Here is a 25,150-nt window from a genome sequence, read left to right as displayed (position 1 = left end):
CTGTTGGCCACACTATTTCTGATACAAGCCAGGATGCTGTTGGCCTTCTTGGCGACCTGGGCACACTGCTGGCTCATGTTCAGACAGCTGTCTACCAGCACCCCTAAGTCCTTTTCCGCCAGGCAGCTTTCCAGCCACCCTTCCCCAAGCCTGTAGTGTTGCATGGGATTGTTGTGACTGAAGCTTTGTGGAACCTCATACAATTGTCCTCAGCCCATCAATCCAGACTTTCCAGATCCCTCTGCAGAGCCTTCCTACCCTCGAGCACATCAACACTCCCACTCAACTTGTCGGTGTTGGCAAACATACTGAGGGTGCATTCCCTTGTCTAGATGATTGATAAAGACATTAAACAGAACCAGTTCCAAAACTGAGCCCTCGGGAACACCACTTGTGACCAGCTGCCAACTAGATTTAACTCCATTCACTACAACTCTTAGGGCCTTGCCATCAGCCAGTTTTTTTCCCAGCGAAGAGTATGCCTGTCCAAGCCATGAGCAGCTAGTTTCTCCAGTAGAATGCTGTGGGAAATGGTGTCAAAGGCTTTACTAAAGTCTAGGTAGGCAACATCCATAGCCTTTCCCTCATCCACTAAGTGAGTCACCTGGTCATAGGAGGAGTTTAGATTAGTTAAGTAAGACATGCCTTTCATGAACCCATGCTGACTGGGCCCGATCACCTCATTGTCCTGTACGTGTCGCACGATGGTACTCTAGACTATCTATCTGCTCCATAACCTTCCCTGCCACTGAGATCAGACTGACAGGCCTGTAGTTCCCTGGATCCTCCTTCTGGCCCTTCTTGTAGATGGATGTTTGCTAACCTCCAGTCAACTGGTTAGCCAGGACTGCTGGTAAATGATGGAGAGTGTCTTGATGAGCACTTCCACCAGCTCCCTCAGTACCCTTGCATGGATCCCATCCAGCCCCATAGACTGTGTGTGTCTAAGTGGTGTAGCAGGTCACTAACCATATCCCTTTGGATTATGGGGGCTTCATTCTGCTCCCCGTCCCTGTCTTCCAGCTCAGAGGGTCTTACTATTAAAGACTGAGGCAAAGAAGGCATTAAGTACTTCAGCCTTTTTCTCATCCTTTGTCACCGTGTTTCCCTCTGCATCCAGTAAAGGATGGAGATTCTCCTTTTCCCTCTTTTTGTTCCTGATGTATTTACAGAAACATTTTTTATTGTCTTTTACAGGAGTAGCCAGAATGAGTTCTAGTTGGGCTTTGCCCCTTCTAATTTTCTCCCTGCATAACCTCACAACATCCTTGTAAGTCCTCCTAACTTGCCTGCCCCTTCTTCCAAAGGTTATAAACTCTCTTTTATTTTTTTTTCTCTGAGTTCCAGTCAAAGCTCTCTGTTCAGCCAGGCTTGTCTTCTTCCCTGCTGACTTGTCTTTCAGCACATCGGGAGGACCTGCTTCTGTACCTTTAAGATTTCCTTCTGAAGAATATCCAGCCTTACTGGATTTCTTTGTCCTTCAGGACTGCCTCCCAAGAGACTCTATCAACCAGTTTCCTAAACTGGCCAAAGTCTGCCCCCCCTGGAGTACAAGGTGGCAGTTCTGCTAATCTCTCTCCTTACTTTTCCAAGAATCAAAAACTCTCATTTCATGATTGCTGTGCCCAAGACAGTTTCCAGTCATCACATCAACCACAAGTCCTTCTCTGTTCACAAACAACAGGTCCATTGGGGTGTCTTCCCTAGTTGGCTCACTCACCAACTGTGTCAGGAAGTTATTCTCTACACATTCCAGGAACCTCCTAGACTGTTTCCTCCCTGCTGTATTGTATTTCCAGCAGACATGTGGTAAGTTGAAGTTCCCCATGAGAACAAGGGCTAGTGATCATGAGACTTCTCCCCGTTGCTTACAGACTATTTTGTCTGCCTCTTCACCACGGTTGGGTTGTCTATAACAGACTTGTTATCTCTCTCTCTCTCTCTCTCTCTCTCTAACAGACATGACATCTGCCTTGTTAGTCTTCCTCCTGATTCTTATCCATAAACACTCAACCCCATCCTTACCATCATTAAGCTCTAGACAATCAAAACACTCCCTAACATACAGGGCTACCCCACCGCCTCTCCTTCCTTGCCTGTCCCTTCTGAAGAGTTTATAGCCATCCATTGCAGCACTCCAGTTGTGGAGTCTCCTATGACCATGACCCATCTTTTTTTTTCTTTAAGGAAGCAGTTTTGATGCAGGGCATAGGCTGACTTAACCTCAGCAACACCTCCAAGCTAGATGAACCATCTTCCTCGTTGTTCAGTTCCGCTTGCAAAGCCTCATACCTATTATGCAAGAGCACTTGGGAAGGTGGGGGAGTTACAGAGGAGATGCATCTGCAGCATCAGGTATGAACGTGTCACCATTGACCCCTATCCCTTAAGTCACTGTGTTTGGCCAGGCAGAGAGAAGATAGGGAATCCTCTGTATCATGTGTCCTATCTCCCTGTTGGGCCTGTCTCAGGGAAGGAAAGGTGTGATCCCAGTAATCTGTGTCTCTCTTGGGCTCCCTGATACTCCTTAATCTACTCTCCTCCTCCTGGAGCTCTGTCACTAAGCAGAGGAGTTCCTCTGCCTGAGCCCACCTCCCACAGGTGTGCTCACTGCTGCCCTCTGGTACTGGCATAAGGGCCAGGCACACACCCCGCACCCAGACACTGGGGGGGCAGCGTGTTCCCACTGGAGCTCTGTCTGGGAAGTTCCATCACTTGTGGTGGGTGCAGAGTTTAGAGAGGACAGGGCTTTCTGCTGAGTGGATATCATTGCTCCCTGGTTGAGCTGGCAGAGCTTCAGTGCCCTTCCTGTATGCCCTTCTGCGCAAACTCTGTGCCACACCCTTGCTGATGCACCATGGCTTGTTTGCCCACTCTGGTCGCTGGCACTCCCTAAGGGCTTCTTTTATATGTGTGGGGGGGAGGTTGGCCACTTTTGCCCCTGGTCCCATCCAGGTCACATTAGCAGCTGTCATGTGAGCTGCAAGCTCCCAGCTCCCCCTGAAGTCCCCTCGGTTTAGGAATCCACCCTGTGCACAGCACTGGGGGGCTCCACTACAGACCCTACCAGCACCGGAGCTGTTGTCTCGGTGTCTGACGCACAACCAAGTATAATACACAACCAAATAATAATACACAATCATCAAACGAATTTGATTAAACAGAGTAAAACCACAGAATGTAACATGAAAAAGTGAACACTTCTGCAAAACACAACTTGAATCTTCTGTCTCATGAATTATCCACTTTATATGTTTTGTGTAAATGTTTCTTGTAATATATAAATAAATTCTCAGTATTTTTAAAGACTTGTGTTAGAAGTTTATGTATTTATTATAAGATGTAGTTAGGTTGCTTATATATACTGCGTATTATTTACTTAAAGCACAGATTAATAAAATGTCTAAAAACACAGCTTCCATGAAATCTTACTGAAATCTCTATGGAAATTAATTCTAAACCACATTTAGTGCAATTTATAGACCACTTAAGTGCTAGAGTACTAAACATACTGTTGTAAAATGAAATGATGTTTTTATTCTCCTGGAATTAAATTATTGTCTAATATTTTATTTTTACAGAGCCTGAAGATACTTAAATAAGCAGATAAAAATGGCACTTCATACACAAGCAAAGCACTTCAACTCTCCATAAATCATCTTTTCATTGCTCCTTTTTTTACCAGTAGAAGTTAAAATAATTTTATTGAGATGCATTTAGAGAAAATTAAGAAACTGCCCACTGTAGCAGAAAAGCAGGTTCAGGAACATCTAAGGAACCTGAAGGTACACAAGTCCATGGGACCCAAGGAGATACATCTGCAGATCCTGAAGGAACTGGCAGAGAAAGCTGCCAAGTTGCTGGCCATTGTATTTGAGAAGTCATGGCAGTCTGGTGAGGTTCCTGATGACTGGAAAAGGGGTAACAGAAGCCCCATTTTTAAAAAGGGAAACGAGGAAGAGCTGGGGAACTACAGGTCAGTCAGCCTCACCTCTGTGCCTGGCAAGGTCATGAAGCAGATTCTCCTGGAAACTGTGCAAACACACATGGAATGCAAGGAGGTGACTGGTGACAGCCAGTACAGCTTCACTAAGGGCAAATTGTCCCTGACCAATTTGGTGGCCTTCTATGACTGGGTTACAGCATCACTGGACATGGGACGAGCACCTAATGTCACCTACTTGAACCTGTGCAAGGCATTTGACACTGTCCTGCATGACATCCTTCTCTCTGAACTGGAGAGACATGGGTTTGACAGAAAGACCACTTGGTGGATAAGGAGTTGGCTGGGTGGCCGCACTCAAGAGCACGGTGTTTAATGGCTCAATGTCTAGGTGGAGAACGGTGACAAGTGGCCTTTCTCAGCGGCTGGTACTGGGCCCGGCCCTGTTCAACATCTTTGTTGGCGACATGGACAGTGGGATAGAGTGCACCCTCAGCAAGTTTGCCGACGACACCAAGCTGGTGTGGTCGACGTGTTGGAGGGGAGGGATGCCATCCAGAGCGACCTTGACAGGCTGGAGAGGTGGGCCCGTGCCAACCTCATGAAGTTCAACCAGGCCAAGTGCAAGGTCCTGCATCTGGGTCATGGCAATCCCAGGCACAAATACAGGCTGGGCAGAGAACGGATCGAGAGCAGCCCTGAGGAGAAGGACTTGGGAGAGCTGGTGGACGAGAAGCTCAACATGAGCAGGCAATGTGCACTTACAGCCCAGAAAGCCAACCACATCCTGGGCTGCATCAAAAGAAGCATGGCCAGCAGGTTGAGGGAGGTGATTCTCCCCCTCTACTCTGCTCTGGTGAGACCACACCTGGAGTACTGTGTACAGTTCTGGAGCCCCCAACATAAGAAGGACATGGACCTGTTGGAGTGAGTCCAGAGGAGACCTGCAAAGATGATGAGAGGGCTGGAGCACCTCTCCTATGAGGACAGGCTGAGAGAGTTGGGGCTGTTCAGCCTGGAGAAGAGGAGGCTCTGGGCAGCCTTTCAGTACCTAAAGGGCGCCTACAGGAAAGACGAGGAGAAACTCTTCAGCAGGCCCTGTTGTGATAGGACTAGGGGTAATGGTTTCAGAATAGAGGGAGATAGATTCAGATTAGATATTAGGAATTTTTTTTTTTTTTTTTTTTTTTTTTTTTTTTCACAATAAGGGTGGTAAAACACTAGAACATGTTGCCCAGAGAGGTGGTTGATGCCCCATCCCTGAAAACGTTCAAGGCCAGGCTGGATGAGGCTCTGAGCAATCTGATCTAGTCGGGGATGTCCCTGCTCCTTGCAGGGGCGTTGGACTAGAAGACCTTTGAAGTTCCTTTCCAACCCTAACTATTCTATGATTCTGTTCTATGATATTATCACATAACAGGGGAAATACAGATTACCAGCTTAGATTACACACCTAATTTTCCACAGTGAAATTAAAAAAAAAATAAATTTTACCTAGATATATAATTTTCTTGTATGAAGTTAGCTATTGCAAAATAGTTCACCACAAAAAAAATAAAAAATCACACCTAATTCACTGTGACCACTGTATAATACGCTAATATTCCTATGGCAAGAATTTGTAAAAGAGTTTGCCAAAATGGCAGAGTCAGCTCAAAATGCATGAGACATATTCAGTTTGCCAGCAGATCAAATGCTGTTCCCATGCTGAGATAACACCACCTGTCCAGCTTCAAGGTCATTTAATCAAAATCCTTAGCCATAGGAGGGAAAACCCTAGAGGAGCTGGTGAAGACAATGTCACGGGGTTGCTACAGAAGTCAGATACCTGGGTTAATCTCAAGAAGGATAAGAACCCTGAGGAGCCATTGCTGAAGCTTCTCTTTTAATTTAACTCTCCAGCGTATGACTCTAAACAAGATTTAGGTAGATGGCTAATACTATTTGGTATTTGTATATGGCTCATAAAGTGAGAACAGCCTTACGCTACTCATGATCCCATACGATAATACATCTTAGCTCTCTACCTTACTTCTGCAGTTAGAAGGGCTAAATACAATGACTGACAAGATATCCAACCTCCAAAGTTTTGCACTTTCCATTCAGTCTGCTGCAGAGTCGTTGGTAACTTGTAATTAGAACATCAAGTTCCTTTTTCAAAGCCTCGTGAGCTGAAGGTGGAGCCTTTGCTATAAAATTATTCACAGAATCAGTAATAAGCTTCACTTTCACTTCTTTCTGCATGGCTTCCTCCTTTGCCCTCTGGAAAAGAAAAAAAAAAGTTGTAGGCCTAGTTTAAGGAAGAAATGGATTTCTAGTAAGTCTGTTAGAACTTCCTCTGACAGAATGCTGCCAGAGGGAAAAAGAAAAACAACAACCTCCAAAAAAAAACAACCCCAAAACAACAAACCCAAACCTCAAGAGTCATTTAATTCTCAGACATCTTGAATGCATCCAAAAAATGGTGGGGTTTTTTTTCATTTTGTTGCAAATACATGATACTCAATACAATTTAACATCTTATAAAAACTATTTCATTTTCTGGAGCTTTCAGAATACTGAAACATTTCAGTATTTTCTTCCTTTTTCCCAAGAAATGCTCCAAGTATCTTTGCCATAATACCTTATGAAGCATGAACAACAACAAAAAATCCATTATATACCTAGATTTAAAGATGTAATGACAAGCAGCAAGACAAAAAAAAAAAGGAAAATACTTCAAATTGTTTTTCCTCTTCGTTACAATAACTTCCATTTAAAGAGAAATTGAGAAGATAATTTTTGTCCAGTGTATATTTTACACTTTTATCAAAGTATTGATTTTAAGCTCATTCCCTCACTTTACAGAGACAGAAAAATCAGTGTCATTATTCATCACCAGTGAACATTAACCTAACATGAAGAGAGGACAAGGTGAAAAGGGAGCAATCTCCCAAACAGCACTTTCCGTGTGAAGAGAAGTTTAACAGAGGACAGACACAGGAAACAAAGATCTGAGGGATGCAGAACCACCAATGGATGGTTAATTAAAACTAATCATTATCAGATCATATATAACTGATGTGGAATAACCAACCTGCCACCTTTTGCCCATTTTAGCCTAGCTACCCACAACAACTGATCAATCCGATTCCCAACTTTCTTCCTCCACCTTTTGCTATTCTCCCCCTTATTATGTCATCTCATTAATAAGATACAAGTTTGTTATACCTACCATTGTTTCCTCTGACAGGTTACAACGGGATGATGTCTTTGACTGGAGTCATATCACTACTGAAGACAGAGTGATGGTGTACTGGTCTTCACAGGAATTTAATGAGAACTTTCTGGCCTCAAGACATTAAAATGAAACCTTGTTCCCAACAACCTTCTTTCTCACTAAGTCTGAGGAAGTCCATGAGCAAGAATAATTGAGATCAGGCTGTCATTGCCAGAGAGAACTTACTAATTTGCCCTTGCCTTTCCTCTTTCCTAGCCATAGGAAGAAATGGGCTGCAGGATAAAGAAAGAGTTCTAGTCCAGATTTTGCCTGTTGTGTGATAGGAGAGGTGGCTGCAAGCCTTTGAGGAAAAGGATCATCAGAAGCCAGTGAAGGGATGTGTGACAAATGATCTGGTTATCTGCATAGGTTGAGGTGTCACAGTTTGAACATCCCTGTACTTCAGCTGGAAGTACAGAATATTCACTTGGAAATCCATGGAAGTTGTCTAAAACTACACATTTAACCTATGTTATTATGCAGTGCAACATATAAATTTGAGTTTTGGTATTTAATTACTAAAAAAGATCTGTAGCTCTAGAGTAGACATTTACTTTTGATGTATTTGTCTCATTTACAATGAATCAAACTTATTCCATATATTTTCATATATTCTATGTAGTCTGACTAGCATCAAGTAATTTCTGTCAGTAGAGAAAGAGATCATCAGTTGCATGGTCAGATAATCTCAGACACTGGCAAAACCCTATGGACAATTAAGAGTTTGCGAATAAAGTGCTGGACTGATTGTTAAGAGCATATAATCTGACTTCCTTAATAGCACAGGCCAAACAATTTACCTATGAAATAAAAATCAAGCCCACATCCAGTGGCTGAGCAACAACATATTTGATCATGTTCTCACAAATTAGTAGGTTTTGTCCAAAGGTCATAATCATCCCACATGAAAGAAACATTATTTACTTGAGATGAAAATATACTGTTGCTATATTGCTATATTAAAGAAATAAAATAATAAATTATGCATACTTAGTACATGCCAACATGCATCCTGAAGTACTAAATCTTCTTTTTTCTCAAATACAAAAAGAAGATATAAAACTGATTTCATTCTATCAGTTACCTGCCGCTATCACCTAATGCTTAGAAATTATTACCTAAGTAAAAGAATGTTGAATCTGCATCAAAATCAAGTATCAAATAAAGCAAAGAAGAAAGAAAAAAAAATTAATGCAGTATTGTGAAAAAATAAATATCTACTAATGTAATCCAAATAGAAATTACTTCACAGCATCTACTTCTTTAAATTTAAGGCTAACAAGTAGATCTCAAAAAGCACCTTTCTAAATGAAAAAGCATACTTTCTTTACAACAACACATTTCAAAAAGAACTTTAAATATAACTCAAGGAATTAGTTTATCTTTTACCTTCAGTTCCTCAACAGCTTTCTGTAATTCATCAGGTGTTTTATACTCAAAATCTCTTTCCAGATATTCTTCCTCAGCTTGTGTTATCCATTCATGCATCTCTGACAAATCTTTTCTGAGACTCACAGTCTTATCCAAACCACCTTTTAATGCTGCCTTCTTAGCACGGGCCTTAAAGAAAGAAAATATTACATGGTACTTGAAGCAAGGCTATTGTACAAACTTGATAATATTTTAGCCTGAAAAGAACCAAATTAAATCCTCTACTAATAACATTGCTGTAATTAGACAGATATTAACACACATTAAAATAGATATTAATAACATTAATAATATTAATATTATCAAGACAGTATTACATGTGTGTATATATCTTTTGTTTTAAGTGAGTCATTGCTGTGCACAATGATTTTTCAAGGATCTTATAACAAGATTCTACACCATATATCAAGGTCATCAGAAAACAAATCTGAAAAAACGTCACCCAGGGACTATCTTCTAAAAGATGTAAAAATAATAACCACAGGCGATCTTGAAAGTGCACCCAAGGATAAAACCAGAGGCTTCTGAGCTGTAAAGTCAGATAACCTTCTAACCAGTTTGAATGCAACTGACTAGAGAATAAAGCAATATGGATATCTTTCTTTTATTGATTAAGATGTTACTGAATCTCTCAGAAAGATGTATAACCTAAAGAGAGTTAAGTAAAAAAAAAATTTCCTACTGGAAGAAACTGCTTATATTAAAGGGAAAAATACTTTTGTTAAATCCTTTGCCAATCACTATATAGGGGTCATCTAACTTATGTTATATAGCTCATGTATAGAACTAGATGCTCTTTAAGGTCCCTTCCAATCCAAACCATTCTATGATTCTAAATGTTGTTTTTGGTATCGTCAGGAGAAATTGTGTCTTAGTATTTGGGTTTTCTGACTGTTAGTGGTTTTGTTACCTATTATTGAGCACAGGCTGTTAAACATAAATCTTGTTCTACCCAAATGTTGAAAGGTGCTGTTCAACAAGTGTAAAAGCAGAACCATATGTGGCCCTGCAAAACTGGGCTCTTCCTCAGTCACAGCACCAGAAGAGAGGGTAATCTCCCATCACCTAGGAAGAGTATCTGAATGCTCTCTCAGGCCTATTAACTTCATGTATGTCAACTCAAGTTAACTTTTCCAAATACTTTCAATAAATCCCCACTGACCAGACAGATTTTTACATTTACTACTCATGTGCTTTAATAGCTATTACTGAAGAAGTTGTGTTAGAAATGCCCACTGAGAGGCACTAATTTGTGCTGTGTATTGAATGGAACTATTGCAGGGAGATTTTCAGAAGTCAGACTTCTAAGGAGACTTCTAAACTCATAAGACATTATTTGAAATTTCTGGGGAAGAAGCACAAAGATATCTGACTTATTAATATTACAAAAATAAGCAATTAAAAACACTACATTAGTCGAAGGGGAAAGACTACAGGACTGGATCAATAAAATATCTTGCAGATTTCAAAGATAAACCTTTTTTCATAACTGTGTTTATCAGAAAAATATATGGAGGCTATTTTCCACATGGAAAGCGAAGAATAATCATTTTAGAAAAAATTTGAAAAGGAAGTATGGAAAGGTAATGTTTTTACTGCTATGCAAATATATGTTAAAGAAGTAGACAACAGAATGAGTTAGTAGAAAAAAAGTAAAAATAATACAACACGAAAGATACTTCCCTTGAATCGTCTTAAAGAATGAGAATCTAAATGCCATCAATGAAATAATATTAATTTTTAGCTTCCTTAATTTCTAAATTTATTTATTAAGAACGTATTTAAAATAAAATAACTGTCCTTTCCTGTTATGCCCCATTCTCTCAAATTCATATGATCACTTGAGACTGTAACTTACACACATGTATATGTGCACACACTCTTAATTCCAAGTTACTGAATTTCGAATTCTTCACTGCTTTAGCATCTTATTTAATCTACAGTAATGACATGCAATTATGATGACACAAAATAAAATGTCACAGACTAAACACAGAACTTGATTTTTTGGCAAATGTCTATATACCACTTTCAGAAAGCTGGTTTTGCAGGAGCCATAAATTACATTGCTGTTAAGAGTTAAGATATTAGTACATAGGTTTGTTACAAAAATGGTAAGATATTGTACTATAATAGAAAGATATATACTTTACCTGTATTGCTTCCTGCTAAATAAAATTTCTAAAATAGAAGTTTAGTTAATGTGAAACAGATATGTCTAAAGTTAGTTTCATTTCTACTGGGTATGCATAGAAGGGCAAATTCTGCCAATGAGAAATTCGATTATTGATTTAAAATGAACCAGTCACAGCGGGAGACTTGATACCTGTTGGCAAATGTCTTCCCATTGAACATTGAGCTCCTTTAGTTCTGTCTCTATCCTGGAAGCAAATTCTGGCTCTGCTTCACTCTTCATTTTCTTCCCAACCTCATTAACACTGTTCAAACTGGGCTGGATTGTCTGGATATCATTTACCAAAGCCTAAAGGAATAGCAGAAGATTAGGCAAGCAGCATTCACACAAATTTTCAGATATACTATCCCTATCAATATGTTTACATGAGATTCTGACATGTCTTTGGTCCAGATCTCCGGTCAAATGAGCACAATTTACAGACTTAACTCTGAAAATATATAGAAAAGGAATGAGCAGCTGTAATGTGGTAAGCTTTTCTATATCAGATAAAGTTCACTCACGAAATATATAATATAAAGTTCTAAATGTTATGCATATACTATATCTATACACATGTATAGGTTATATTACATAGATCTATTTCAATGCCTAGATCTTTTATTCACATTTATACAAGAGCATTCCATCATAATGGTGTAAGATTATTCGTGAATCCATCTTATTAACTATGCCAGCATTACCCTTGGGTTGGTAATTCACCTGATAACGTCCTTAAAATGATCTGAATGGTGATATTCTCTGGTTATACCTAGTTATTAGAATTATATTTGTGGTTGGTTATTATTTAAGCTCTGAGGTAGTTCTAAATTGCCACCTCAATTTTATTTCCTTACGTCACCTTCAGTGCTGCAGATGCTACGTGGTCTTCCTACACAGTAGGAAATGCTGGACGTGTAAAGACATAAAATATGACGAAGATTTTGGTAGCTTTATCATATACTTGACAGTAATGGCTACTAGTTATGCAAACTCTTCATAAATTCAGGTGATAGATTCTAAAGGAATCATGTAACTTACTACTCTGTAGAGCTAACAGTTGTCCTGAATAATTTATAATAATTTTTATTTAAATAAGGGGTAAGAGAGAAAGTCTGAGGAGCTCATAGTTCTGTAAGATCAACATGTATGTTTCATAGTATTTACACATCCTGTTAGAACAGTTATAGAACTTGTAAATTCCACTGGACACATAGACAGGGACCATCATGGGTTTCAAGATTCACTGCACTTCCACACTCTGTTGAGACAGGCAGAGGAATTTGTAAACTCTGTGATGGAAGTATCAATACTTCATGATGCTTTAGAACTGTGCTGGGACAAAATCCTGGAACTTTTCAGTTTGGTGAAAGAAAAAAAAAAAAAAAAAGGTATGGAACTCACAATACCTGCAAGTTCTTTCGGTACAGTCAGAAAAGCTTGTAAATCATGTGTGAATAACAGATTCAGAAAAAGATCTTCTAGCACAGATCATACAGCTTACAACAAATAAACATGCAATGTTTGTAAAGCCAACAAAGTAAATAAACAGTCCTCTTAAGAGGCTACTACCTTCTTATTTGCTGCAAGTACCCACTTTGATATTTTACTTACGCTATAAATAGATAATGATATAGTCACTGTATGCTTCCTCTCTATATTGAAGTTTCACACTTTTTAACAGAATTTTCCTTCTAACACAGGAAATGCAGGAGGTTCAAATACATTGCAGAGACAATCCCTTTACAACATGAATTTATTTTTAGGAACAGTAATAATTTTTGTAACTTCTGTATAAGCAAGGCTCACAGAGAAGAACAGAATAATTGCCAAGCAGGCAGGTAATACTCACTGTACATTGCTCAAGTTGTTTTTCCAGTGCTTCTGAATCACCAAGGGCAGGCCACTCTTCCTTCAGAAAAACATCCACTTCAGCCATCCATTTCTTCAGTGTTTTAGTGTCATTCTGTTTATTAAAAAGATATTTTATTGCATCTCACAGAACCTGACCGGCAATAATGTAATTCATTCTGGCACTATGACTAAAGCTCATTGCAATGTAATTTCAAGATTATTGAACTACCTGAAAATTACAAACATAGCAAACAAGCAAAACCAAATTTATCTAGGACTGTCATCAATTCTTTAGCCTGCACTCCAACCATTCCTACTCAAGTTTAATGTGTCTACAAGCAGGCAACTTTCTGGCTTTCAAGTTTATGTCTTCCAGGTACCATTTATGTTTAGACGCTACATGTGTGTTCATTGGTTCCTTGTATGGCTTCAGACTACTCGGCAACTAATTTAGGTTCACCTATCAAATCACCCTGTGCTTCAATTTTAATTTCAGGCTCCTTTTGGAAGTTGCATGCTCTGTTGCCTATTTCTCTACCAGAACATAACACAGAAAAACTCCATTAGTACTCAGAATGAAAAAAAAAATTGCAACTGAAACAGATTAACTTCAGAAATTAAAATAATATGACAACTCAGTGAGTCACTTCACAGGACTAACTCTCACTTACTGTTACTAGCACTAGAATATTTGTAATCAGTAATTTGTTTATCATAGTCTTCATATTAACCTTTGCAATTAATAAAAAAAAGCTGAACATCAAACACTTAAAAAGAGGGAATGCTACAAGTCCCAAGTAACATTGCACAGATAATCCAACACCTCCAAAGACAGAATGAAATTTTTTAAATGTCACTTAAAATTACCTTAAAATGCCACCTTAGGTAGAAAATCAACAGCATATGTTAAAACAAAAATTATACATGGCAAAAATAGAGCCAAGTTATAAAACATTTGTTTATCAAACTATTTTCATCAACAGTAAAGTACATATTGATACTACATACTGAATGCAACGTTGAATTAAAGCAAAAAACAGGACACTTCACTAGAATACAGACTCTAAAATGTGTACAAAAATGCCTTAGCAACTATTATGAGACAGAAAACTAAAGGGAGCATTTTCCTAATTTGTTTGATATTTAATAACAATGGGCTATCATATAAAATTAACTGAATTAATAAAAATAATAATACAGAAATTATCAGTGTACTTCAGATGACAATTACCAAAACACTGTTGAATTGTCTACTGTGCATTCCATTATCAGTCAGTTAAAATAGTTCAGAATCATATTTCATGGTGAAACCTTAATACCTCTACAAGAATTCTTTAAGTATAGTTAATTAAGGCTGCAAAATATAGATCTGATGGGATTTACTTAAAAAGGGATCAGTCTCCAGCTACTAATGAAGACTGGATGTATAACTTAATCAAACTGTAAATGCATTTTATTTATTGACACTGATTTCATCGTATCCCATGCTGACACATTCCATAAATTGCAACAGTTAAAACAATCATCTGGAAGATAAATCATTCAAGGAGTGGAAAAGACAATAACTTCTATATTAACTGTGTACTACAGTGACTTCAGCCATAAATATAAAGGGTAAGATTTGTATGCAACAATGGCTCACATATAGCTTTAAAAATATGTGCTCTACAGAGCATGTTCAGGACTTTATCCTTTTAAGAGCAGTGTGGGAACCTCTAAACCTCTACCCAGAAAATCTGTGAGGGGTGAGGGGGGAGGGGAATACAAAAGTTTTAATTTCTCAAGCAAAGTGTATTGCTGCTCTGTTTTGTGCATTTGCAAGTATGTCATTATACTATTGACAAAACCACTTTCCAGTTTTCCTTTTTATATGGGGTTATGTGGCAAGGTTTTGGTAGCCGGGGTGGCCTCTGCGAGGAGAGGCCAGGTACTGCCCTGTGCTGGACAGAGCCACTTCCTGCTACCTCCAGTGGACCCACCACAGGACACAGCTGACCCCGTGGTCAGTTAGCAATTCCTCTGTAATAATATAGCTAAGAAAGGACAAAAATGCCACGCAGGCAGAGTGAAAAAATGTGAGAAACAGCCCTACAGACACCAAAGTGAGTGAAGAAGGTGGGAGAAGAGGTGCACCAGCTGCTGGAGTAGAGATTCCCCTGCAGCCCCTGGTGAAGACTATGGTGATGCAGGTTGTTTTCCCTGCATCACAGCCCATGGAGGTCCATAATGGAGCAGTGATGGACTGACCACAGCTCCCATTCTCCATCCTCCTGCACCCCTTGGCAGAAGAGGAGACAAAAGTAAAGCAATGGAGCGCAGACTAGGGAAAAAGAGGGAGGGGTAAAGGTAGTTTTTTAATTTTTGTCTTTGTTTCTCACTACCTAAGCTACCTACTACTAAACTCACTACCTAAACTTATTTTAATTTTCCCCAAGTTGTGTCTATTTTGCCCACGATGATAACTGATAAGTGATCTAGCTGTCTTTATTCCAGTCCAAGAGCTTTTCCATCCTATTTTCTCCTCCTGTCCTGCTGAGAACAGGGAGCAAGAGAGCAGCTGGGGCATCTGGCTACTGGCCAAGGTTATTCCACCATACCATTAAAGTTCATTTTATGGCCAGCTGCAAACATCAGAGATGTACCTATGGAGTCAAAGTCACAATTTAGAGCAATGGGGTACTGCAGTAGCTAAATTATAAATGGTATTGATAAAATGTTTCCTCCTTTTTGGTCCATTTTGCTTATCTAAAAACTGGTGAAGAGTAACAAAATAATGAGGACCTTTTTTCTTCTCTAAAACGTTTTTCCCTCTGCTAAAACAGAAATACAAGAATAATGTGACAGAAAATTTATTCCTGACCAGACAACTCTATTGAATTAAGCTGAAAATAACAGTTCACACGCTACTGTATTATAATTCACAACATGGAGCTAATAATGTATCATGTTCTGATACCAGCAAACCAAAGCCATAGATAGAAATATTTGATGTTGTAAATAGAAGAAATACAGAGAAACAACACCGAGAAGAAACAAACTGTGGGAACACAGCTTTGAATATAGCTGCAGGACTTCAACCTTCAGAATTTTCTTTGCAGTGTCTCCCAGGAGTATGCAAGTGTTTACTTGTATGGGGTCAAGGAGAGAAAAACATATAAAAGAAATTTAAAATACTTTCTCCAGTTTTGTGACTGGTTGATCTGAATTCCTCTCAAACCTGTCCCTTGAAATTAAATAAAATAGAACAGAAATATGTTTAAAATTGACTTATTTTAAATCTAATAACATCTAAGTCATAGAGACCCTCTGTAATGCTGACACATGTGATTTATAAATAACTATAAATAGGAGATCCTCACAATGAGAGAAACAATGTAAGGTTCCAATGCTGTCATTCTAAATATCTGAAATTCACACAATTGTGCAAGTCATATACACTTCTGCTTTCTGGCAACTGCTACCAATTTACTACCGTATTACAAATTACTTCAATTAAGTAAGGGAATCCATTAAAGTCAATAAGGTTACACCTCCTTCAGCTGCATGAAAAAGTACTACAGTTACACCGAAAAAGTAAGTAGAAGAATATTAGTAGCAATTTCATTGATTCAAAGTTAAGTTTTGCTATTGAAACAACATAGGCAGGAGCAGTCCCAAAATCAGAATTCAAAGTAAAATCTTTGACCCATCAAAATCAAGTGAACATTTTAATACATTTTCTGTACTGTTTTGGTATTTCACTTTAAAGTTACTTTCTTGAGGTGTATAACTTCATTCTGTATTAGTTTCATAGCCACATGCCACCACATAGTAGTTGAGGCTGAAAAAGTTTGGTTAACCTGGAATCGCTGGAATTTGGTCATAAGCTCCTCAAGTTTCTGGCAATGTTCCACCAGCTGCGTTGATAATTTCTTCCAGCGGCCAAGGACCACCCCAATCTCCGATCGGTATCTTTGGCTGACTTCTGCAGGGGCTTTCCTGGACATGTCTTCCACAGTTGTGCTGAGATAGTTCAGGCCTTTTTGCTGCTCCTGCAAAGAGCTTTGTAGAGCCTATAAGAAAGAAGCAGATAGTAACCTGATTCATGTGTCAGGCAGTTCTCTTATTTCACAAACATAGGTGAGACTGCTGAAGAAAGGACTGAAAATTAAAAATGTAGGTCACCTTTGCTAAAATATCCAGTGACATATTCTACTGAGAAATTTGGAATCGCTTTTCTCACACAAACTAGAAAGTAGGTTTTTTAGTTGAACTGAGAATGTAATGATGGTGTTTATACTTGTTAAACACAGAGGTGTTTATACTTGTTAATTAAGGTGATCCACATACAATTCATTAATTCAAGACAGGAATTTACCATGGCCCTAATGATTACACTTTCAAAAGAATTACACTACACATGGAGAAAAAGAATAAACTTATAATTGGTTCTATGGTTTAACGTTTTTTATCACTTCTCAAAACACTTGCAACTCTTAGCCCAAATTTGCTGCATCTAACTTTTTTCTATATTCTGCTTTTTATTCCTGCATGTGCATTACTAGTTGCTTCAAAAATCACGCTCACTAGCCAACCAAATGCAGAACAATATCAAACATTGAAATGCAGGGAAGGTTTATACCCACTGGCAAAACTTGTTCAACATTTGTGTCTGCTTGTAAATCCTACAGGAAATCTGACAAAACTCATGCTGCATTTTGCAAATCACAATCGTTTCCATGTTAGCACTGGAAAAAGAAATCTATACTTAACTACCAGAGCTATCATCAAAGGAATATTTTATATATCATAGGGAAAAACAAAAGCTTTTCCTTAACATGCTCAGTATCTTATACAACTGTTTTCAATGGTGGAGAACACTTTAAATCCTTTAACTTTAGGAATCAATATAAGTAAGTATCCACTGTCTCCTGAAGCCCTTGGCTAAAATCCAAATGGGTATAGTTCACTCAAGATCTGTAGTGTAGGCTTCAGCATACTTACGACAACTTTGCATTCTGTTCCTCAAAATTTTTCACTTGAGACGTTCATTCCCACAGCCTGACCACTCACCTTGAGCTCCCTGAGTCTCTGCTCCATGATTTCATATTCAGCAATCGCAACCTGAGGCATGGAGAGTTTAGTTTCTGACTGCTGGATCCACACAAGTATAGTGCTCATTGTCTCTTTGTAGTGTGCAGGAGGCAAACTGTCAAAAACTATATTAAATGGGGAAGAAAAAAGAAAGAAAGAAAATAATTTTGTGCTTCATTATTTGGTTTGCTGACAGAAGATGTTAGATAAGACTGAGCCTTATTGAAGTCAAAGGCTATTTTGCAACAGATTGCAACAGGCCCAGTATGTGAGTGTTAGATTTTTCCAATAATTGTGGAAGCAGAAAACATGAGAAGAATGAATATACTTATTCTAATGTTCATGACATCTCTGACATTTTATCAGTAGTGTGTCATTTGACTCTCTTGTTGCAGGTCAGATGACAACTTATACAATCAAGAGAACTAGGTTAAATATGTGTGTTTAGAGATCATCAGATAAACCATTGTACTTAACCAAAAACCAAACTTCAGAAATGCAGTAAGAAATAGTATTCCCTTTTATGGCCCATGTTTGTGTGTTTAATGTTTCTGTTCAAGTAGAATGCTCTGTTTAAGACATCTGTTAAAAGCTTAGAAAATTAATCTTTCTTTTGCACTGAAGCTGAATTTTATTGAACTGTGCTTTTTGTGCCAACATTACAGCTGCTGTAAATAGACAACATCTGGCACACATAGGAGCAACTCATTAGCAGAGATACTCTGCCCTCAACAACAGTTGCTTCTATACTCATTGAGAAAAGTTCAGACAAATACCATGGCTGGTTGGAAACAAAACATTTTCACTTGTACCGTATAATAATTAAATACAGAAAAGCTGAAAAAATGTTACATCTGTATCTATGTTTCTGGTGTTTCAGAAAGAACTGCACTAATAAATGATATTGCTGTCCAAAAAGCAATTTTGACAAACAACACAGTTAAAGTTTTTAAGTGCAAGTTTGCTTACATTCTCATACAGCAATGCTTGACAGAATGTACTTCAGATTTTAACATAAATTTTTAGCTGATCAACAGAATGATACTTTAAAAAAACATGTATTTTCAGTTAGGCATCATAACAACACACTAAAATCTGGGCAATTTAAGTTGTCTCTCGTGGAGTATGAACACTGTATGTCATACTTTGTCCATAACAATCTTGGCTGATCTGATAGATCACACACATCGAGGGATTTACAAAAGATAAGACTTGGTACCATAAAAAACAATAATGTCTTCCCTTGTGATGTATTTTCTTTACACAGAAAGCAATAGTAATGCATTCTTGGAAAACAACATTGTCCACCTCATCAAATAGCATTTTAAATCTTTTTATGTCCTTAGTGAGATTTGTATTGTCTCTGACTCATTTAATCCAAATAATTCTTACTTTAGAACGGAACATGCATTTAAACACATCACACCAAATGAATGGAGATACAATTTTAACAGCTCAGATATGTTAAAGAAGTATACAACTCTTAATCTGCAGTTTTCTTTAGAAATATGAAATGGACTTCAGAATTGTGATGCAATGTTTGACTTCCATAAATAATTTTCTCCTTTAAATGAAAAATAAATCTTAGGATTACTGTATGACTTCAAGCAGCTATACAAAACAATAGCTATTTTTGCTAGTAGTGAAGAGTACGTCAGAACAGGAGAAAACAAAAGATTCCCTGTTACAGCTAACTCCACAAAACTGCGTGAAACTCTTATCTTGAATATTCGCCAATAATAATAATTTCAAAACCATCCAAACACTGCAAATGTTTTGTACAATTTTAATGAATTACGTTTTCTACTATTTGAAGGATTAAATAAGAGTTCAAATGGGATCACAGATGTTGATTTAATGAAGCTAGTGGATTTCCAATTTGGTTATTAAATATATCATTTTAAAAGCACTTTTAAGTTCCGTGAAACAATAGTTTTTCTATTTCACTTTTCCAGATTACTAGTAGTGAAATACTACTTTTCCATGTCTTTTGCCTAGCTAGAGTTTTTGGGGCTTTGTTGGTTTTCAAGGGTGGTGGGGTTTTTTTTTGGCGGAGGAGGGTGTGTTTGTGGTTTTTTAGGATTGACAATATATCAGCATTTTCATCCACAAGGAAGCACATTAACATCTTTTTGGATGACATTTAAGAAGAACCCACATGTTTTTGCAACTCATTACGCCAATAGTGAGAATCCAATCAATCTCCTACAGTTGGATTCATTATACCTAATTTTAGCTGTCTAAATAATTTAACACATTTATAGTCTTTCTGTGGGCACTATGGACCTCTAAATTCCCCATGCTCATAAGATAAACACAAATAATCTATGGGATCATTTCAGCAAAGACTTATTCCCTGACATGAATGAACTAGACTGAATTGCATGGTTTTTTTTCCCATAAAATTCTCCTCAGTAGTAACTGGTTTTCTCACAACTCTGTTTTGCTTATTTTGTAATAGAAGTCCTTGAAGCTACTCATCAAAGTGTTTATATTGATGACTTCATAAAAGCTGTGATTCCCTTCTCCCACATCTTTCACCAGAAACTCTCCAAGTGGAATTATAAGGAAACTTGTATAATACATAATCAATGTTCTGCAAGTGCTTTAACAATTCCAACTCTCTTATTATAATAAATATATAAGAAATAGAAAGGAAGTCCTTCTCCAGTTCTACGAGATCTAATGTAACAGTAAATATCTTTTAAAGATACAAAAACTTTTAAGTGGTTTTGTTTTTCATTCTTATAAATTTTCATTTTTACCATGGAGAAAAAGGGTAAAGTAACCTACAGGGCAGAGGATATTATCTCATACACATTCATTTCACAAGTTGTTTTTTCTTTTCATTCTTTATTTAAACAAAAAATAATTACTGGAGGAAACGGATGCAAAAGAAAAATGAAATTACTTGCATGTTACATATGAAATTAATATTTTCCCACACACATCTGAGCTGTATCTCCAGTAAAAAAAGGCACATTCAAAGAAAGTTAAGCAAACTTTACCCCTCAAAAACAAACAGAAATAAATACTATTGCTACTAAATCATAGTTCGGGTATTAAGAAAAACTTACAGCTACAAAATTTACAGGACACTTGCTTAAAATTTTTCTTCCTCAAGTATGCAATGATTAGTGAAAGACTATTATACACAGCATAACAATTTCACTGTCACTTATAACCCATCTCTAAGATACTCAGAGCATGAAAATAAGTTATTTCAAAATTTAAGCAAAAGCAGACAAATGACAGACTAAAACTCAAAATAGCCATCACACTGTTAAGTTACTGCAGTTTGCTGTTGCACACAGACTGAGTTACATGAACTCTGTGTAATGAAACTCTCTCTAAGATAGTCTACTAGCGGATTAGGGAGAACAGTGGTGTACATGCAAAATAGCTGTAAGCATAGGGTGGGTAAATAAAAGGTCTAAAGAGTCTTGACACGACATAGAAGATAATAACTTTCTAAAGTTGTTCTTGAAATAAGTAGGAGAAACATCATTTAAATTCACATGAATGGTCCATTAACAATAATAATAAAAATAACAACAGTGACAATGACTTCACCTTTGGGGATTACTGATCCCAAAAAGGTATAATTAGAATTTAAAAGGAAAGCACATTGCATGAATTTATGAAGCAGAGAAAAACAGAAGTAAGTATAACTTTTCCTTTGCAATCTCCATCTTGATATTCTTAATTTAACCTGCCACAAAAGCTTCTGTTTTTTTTTTTTTAGTTACTTTCTAAAAATCTAATGACACTCGCTAAATCCTCTCTGAAGAAGTCCTGTCAAACTGAGCACATGTATCAGAATGCTTCTCACTGAAGACCACAGCTGGGTAAGAGAGTTCACTGCAGCAAGACTGAAAACCAGAAGCATCTTAACAGAATTTGGTCCAGTCTGGGCACAAGATGAGTGCTGGAATGAATCGCGGGCCTTGTGGGAAGTAGTCTGAGCCAGGGAGTACTCACCTGGCACTGACTGACAGCTCGCTCTGTGCTGAGAGGAAACGCGAAGCTGACTAGGCTGCTCCCTAGAAATCTCTCTGACACGGCAGCAGTTAATTTAAAGACCAATAAATATAAAGTTCAACCCCTCATTCTTCAACAGGGCAATTATAAAACTAAGAATTTCCTTGGGAAATCACATTACTCATATTCAGATTATTGCCATGACTGTTCATTTCACTCCCTTGTGCACATTATTGAATAGTTTGAAGCACTGCCTGACTTCTATTTTTTCTTTATACTAATAATCCAGAAATTACTCTAAATATGTTTGAGGAGGAGAGACAGTTGGAATAATGGATACACCAATTTCAAAGGATCAATCACCTATGGATATACAGAAAAATGGGGTCATATTTCATCATATTTTATGAGGTTGTATTTATTTCATAAACAACATTGCAAAATAGTGAAAAACCAACCAAACAGATGTTAAAATTAGTTTTTAATTAGGTTTTATGACTGGAAATACTAATCAAAACATGAATAAAAACATTTGAGATTATCTCTGTTAATCTTTAATAATATTTTATTAACAAATCTACCATACAGCACAGAGTAATTACTAAGCACTCTTGAACCTAAGAAACCCACAAAACAAAAACACCACCACCCTCAAAAAAAACCACCAAAACCCAACCAAATAAAAAATTTGAGGAAGACAATCCCCTAGAACTATAGGAAACTTTTTTTTTTTGGGTGAAAAAAATTCCCTTGGAAAACAGAACAGCATAGCTAAATACTCTCATCCATCCAAAAACATAATGGCATAATGGAACATTAAAAAAAGAAAAAAAAAATAAACAAAAAAACTCTCAGACCCCTAAAGATGAATCAAAATTCTTTTAACACACAAAAAACCCTCCTAATAATGAGTAAAAAAAAAAAAAAAAAAAAATCTTTCTAGCATGTGTAGGTTATATTTACAGGGAAGAAAAAAGGAGCAAATACTACCACTGATTTGCAAAACATCATTCAGTCTTTAAGAAATTCTTCTACCTACAGAAAACAATTAATTGTAATTAACTGCAAATAAAAGATGTAAATATCTAAAATGCTCTAGCAATATGCCAACATTTTCTATTAAACTAAGGCTAAAATAAAAACACGAGATATGGCCTTTTCTCTATCTGTTCAACAGAAGAAAAACAGTCATTGAAGAAAGCGGAAGAAACTCAGATTCAAAGAGACAAATTTTCTGTGCTTCAGCTTTGGGTTTTTTTTTTTCATATTGTTTGATTCAAAAGACTTTCCTGAAACAAGATTAGACCTAATGAAGTATCCCAAGTATGCTCATTCATATATACAGCAGAGTTATGAAAGGAAGTTAGCACTTTAGATAAAACTATGTATAGAATTTCTGAAAATAAAATATGATCGACATAATAATCTCACCTAAAATATCATTACAGGTATGTACTGTATGGGTTAAAAGAGTCTCATCTTGACAGATGAACCATCTGAAATGAAGAGCCTGTGATGCAGAGCAGCTGGATAAAATAATAACAGACAAGGACTCAAGAAAACCACTGATTCACAGACTTCTGTTCTCTAGCAGTTTAGGAGACTCCCCTGCCTGTTCAACACTGTTACCTCAGGACACCTGCTTCCGCAGCTGGCCAGGACACTGGAGGAGCACACTGCAGCACAGGACTGGGAATAAACAGCCAGGAAGAACATTACCAAAGGCCCTGCTTGGTGGCATTGCAGTTCAGGCAATGAACGCTACTCATCTTACAGGACTAACCAACTGGTTGGTTTACAAACCAGTGCGGCACGGAAAGTTTTAAAATCTTATCCAAAGTATGGCTGGACTTTAGAGGTATGAATAAACTTGAAACTTCTTGATGCTAAATTTCTACAGCTCATTCTTTCATCACTTGCTATGGCACACTTGCATTTCATTTCTTCAGTTCTCCTGCACACCATCACCTCTTCAGTTTGTGTGCATGTGAGTGTGTGAAATAACCACAGCAGTACTATAATGCAGTGTTGTTGAAGTAAACCCATCTTCAAAAATGGAATCATGAATTTAGGAAGAATTCAATAAAGATCCACTAGAAGGAGCTAGCACTATGTATAATTTCAAAACAGTACAGTCATTTACAGATATCATTGGTGCAAGGGGCAAATAATCTATTTGCTGTTGAGAAAAATTAAATTTACATTTCTACCCAACACTTTATTTTTAATTTCATACACAAATACAGAAAGTGTATAGTAGCCACTGATATGCCACGTATCTTTAATAAGAAATAAAGTCAACTTCCTATTTTGGTACACCATTTTCCCCTTTTGAAAAATGCATTTTATCATAAATATTGTAAATAACATTATAACTAGTAGTCATATCTTCTGTGTTCCAAAAAAGAACAGTTCACCAGATGATGAAAAACTAGATACCCTAAAGTAGCTACTCTCTTTGATGAGCTTTATGGAGTTAAATTTCTATGCTATGAAAATCTAGAGCAGATTTAATCCTGCAATTAAATTCTCTCTACTCTCCACTGACAGCGGGAGACAGCCCTGTCTCTTAATGTGACTAAACAAAGACAGTTTTATGTTGCCAAAAAATATCACTGAATCTGTCCATAAACATGCTAACAAGAGGAGATCTGATGGTAGAACTACACTGAATATAACCGTTGCTTCTGAATAGTGTACCTTCCTTTGTTTTCATATTATTATAAAATATATAAGGCATTGATAATTTCTGAAAGATTAATTCAATTGCAAAACAGACCACCTAAATTGTACCACTGGTTTAGTATGAAAAAAACAAATACAAATGTAGGAAAGCAAAATATATACAACTATTTTTTGCATGCTAGTCAGGCAAACTGACTTCTTGTCATGAACACTTACTGGTCTGCAGCTGCTTTTCTCTGGCCTGCATGTCAGCAAATATTTGTTTGAAATGGCTGGTAAAAGCAGCAAGGTCAGCATCCAGAAACACTGGCCCTTGTTCTTTCTCTTTGAGTGCTTGACTTCGAGCCTTCAGCCGTTCAATTTGAGGCTGAAGAGTTGACATTCGAATGATTTCATCCTGCATTTTTAAACAAAAAACATTAAGATAAAGCTGTCCAGCAAATGAAATAACTAATGTCACGAAATCACCACTGTTTCAATGCACATTACACAACTGTTTTGCTTCCAGCTACATTAGTTACAATAAGAAGAAATTCACCATTTTTAACTATTTCTCACAAATCAATACCTCTGCTCTCAATATGATGTTCTTACCATTGTTTAAAGTCACCATATTGTGTTAGTAGTGTAATGCTCAAAGAAAAAAAGATAGATTGTACATTAAAATTCCACACCCAAGGAGGATCCTTTTCATGTGTAGCTGGGAAGATAAAAACTCCATGTCACATAAACCTAGACTCATCTCTGTTAG

The 25,150-nt window shown here is 37.3% G+C and overlaps 1 protein-coding gene across 11 annotated transcripts in view; it reads right to left on the bottom strand.

Annotated features, from left to right (window-relative positions):
- Window positions 1-25,150, bottom strand: part of DMD (dystrophin) — a 1,302,935-nt gene that overhangs the window by 713,074 nt on the left and 564,711 nt on the right. For all 11 annotated transcript variants that reach the window (XM_086766697.1, XM_086766715.1, XM_086766672.1 and 8 more), the window contains 7 exons: window positions 24,616-24,796; window positions 17,713-17,858; window positions 16,500-16,712; window positions 12,659-12,772; window positions 10,960-11,115; window positions 8,592-8,762; window positions 6,023-6,205 (listed from right to left, as the gene is read on the bottom strand). In XM_086766697.1, coding sequence (XP_086622823.1) covers window positions 6,023-6,205; window positions 8,592-8,762; window positions 10,960-11,115; window positions 12,659-12,772; window positions 16,500-16,712; window positions 17,713-17,858; window positions 24,616-24,796 — 1,164 coding nt within the window. The remainder of the gene's footprint in view (window positions 1-6,022; window positions 6,206-8,591; window positions 8,763-10,959; window positions 11,116-12,658; window positions 12,773-16,499; window positions 16,713-17,712; window positions 17,859-24,615; window positions 24,797-25,150) is intronic.

Source organism: Chlamydotis macqueenii, chromosome 1 (assembly GCF_036417535.1).
Source record: "Chlamydotis macqueenii isolate bChlMac1 chromosome 1, bChlMac1.mat, whole genome shotgun sequence".
Taxonomy (NCBI): domain Eukaryota; kingdom Metazoa; phylum Chordata; class Aves; order Otidiformes; family Otididae; genus Chlamydotis; species Chlamydotis macqueenii.
This window is presented reverse-complemented; position numbering and strand designations above follow the sequence as displayed.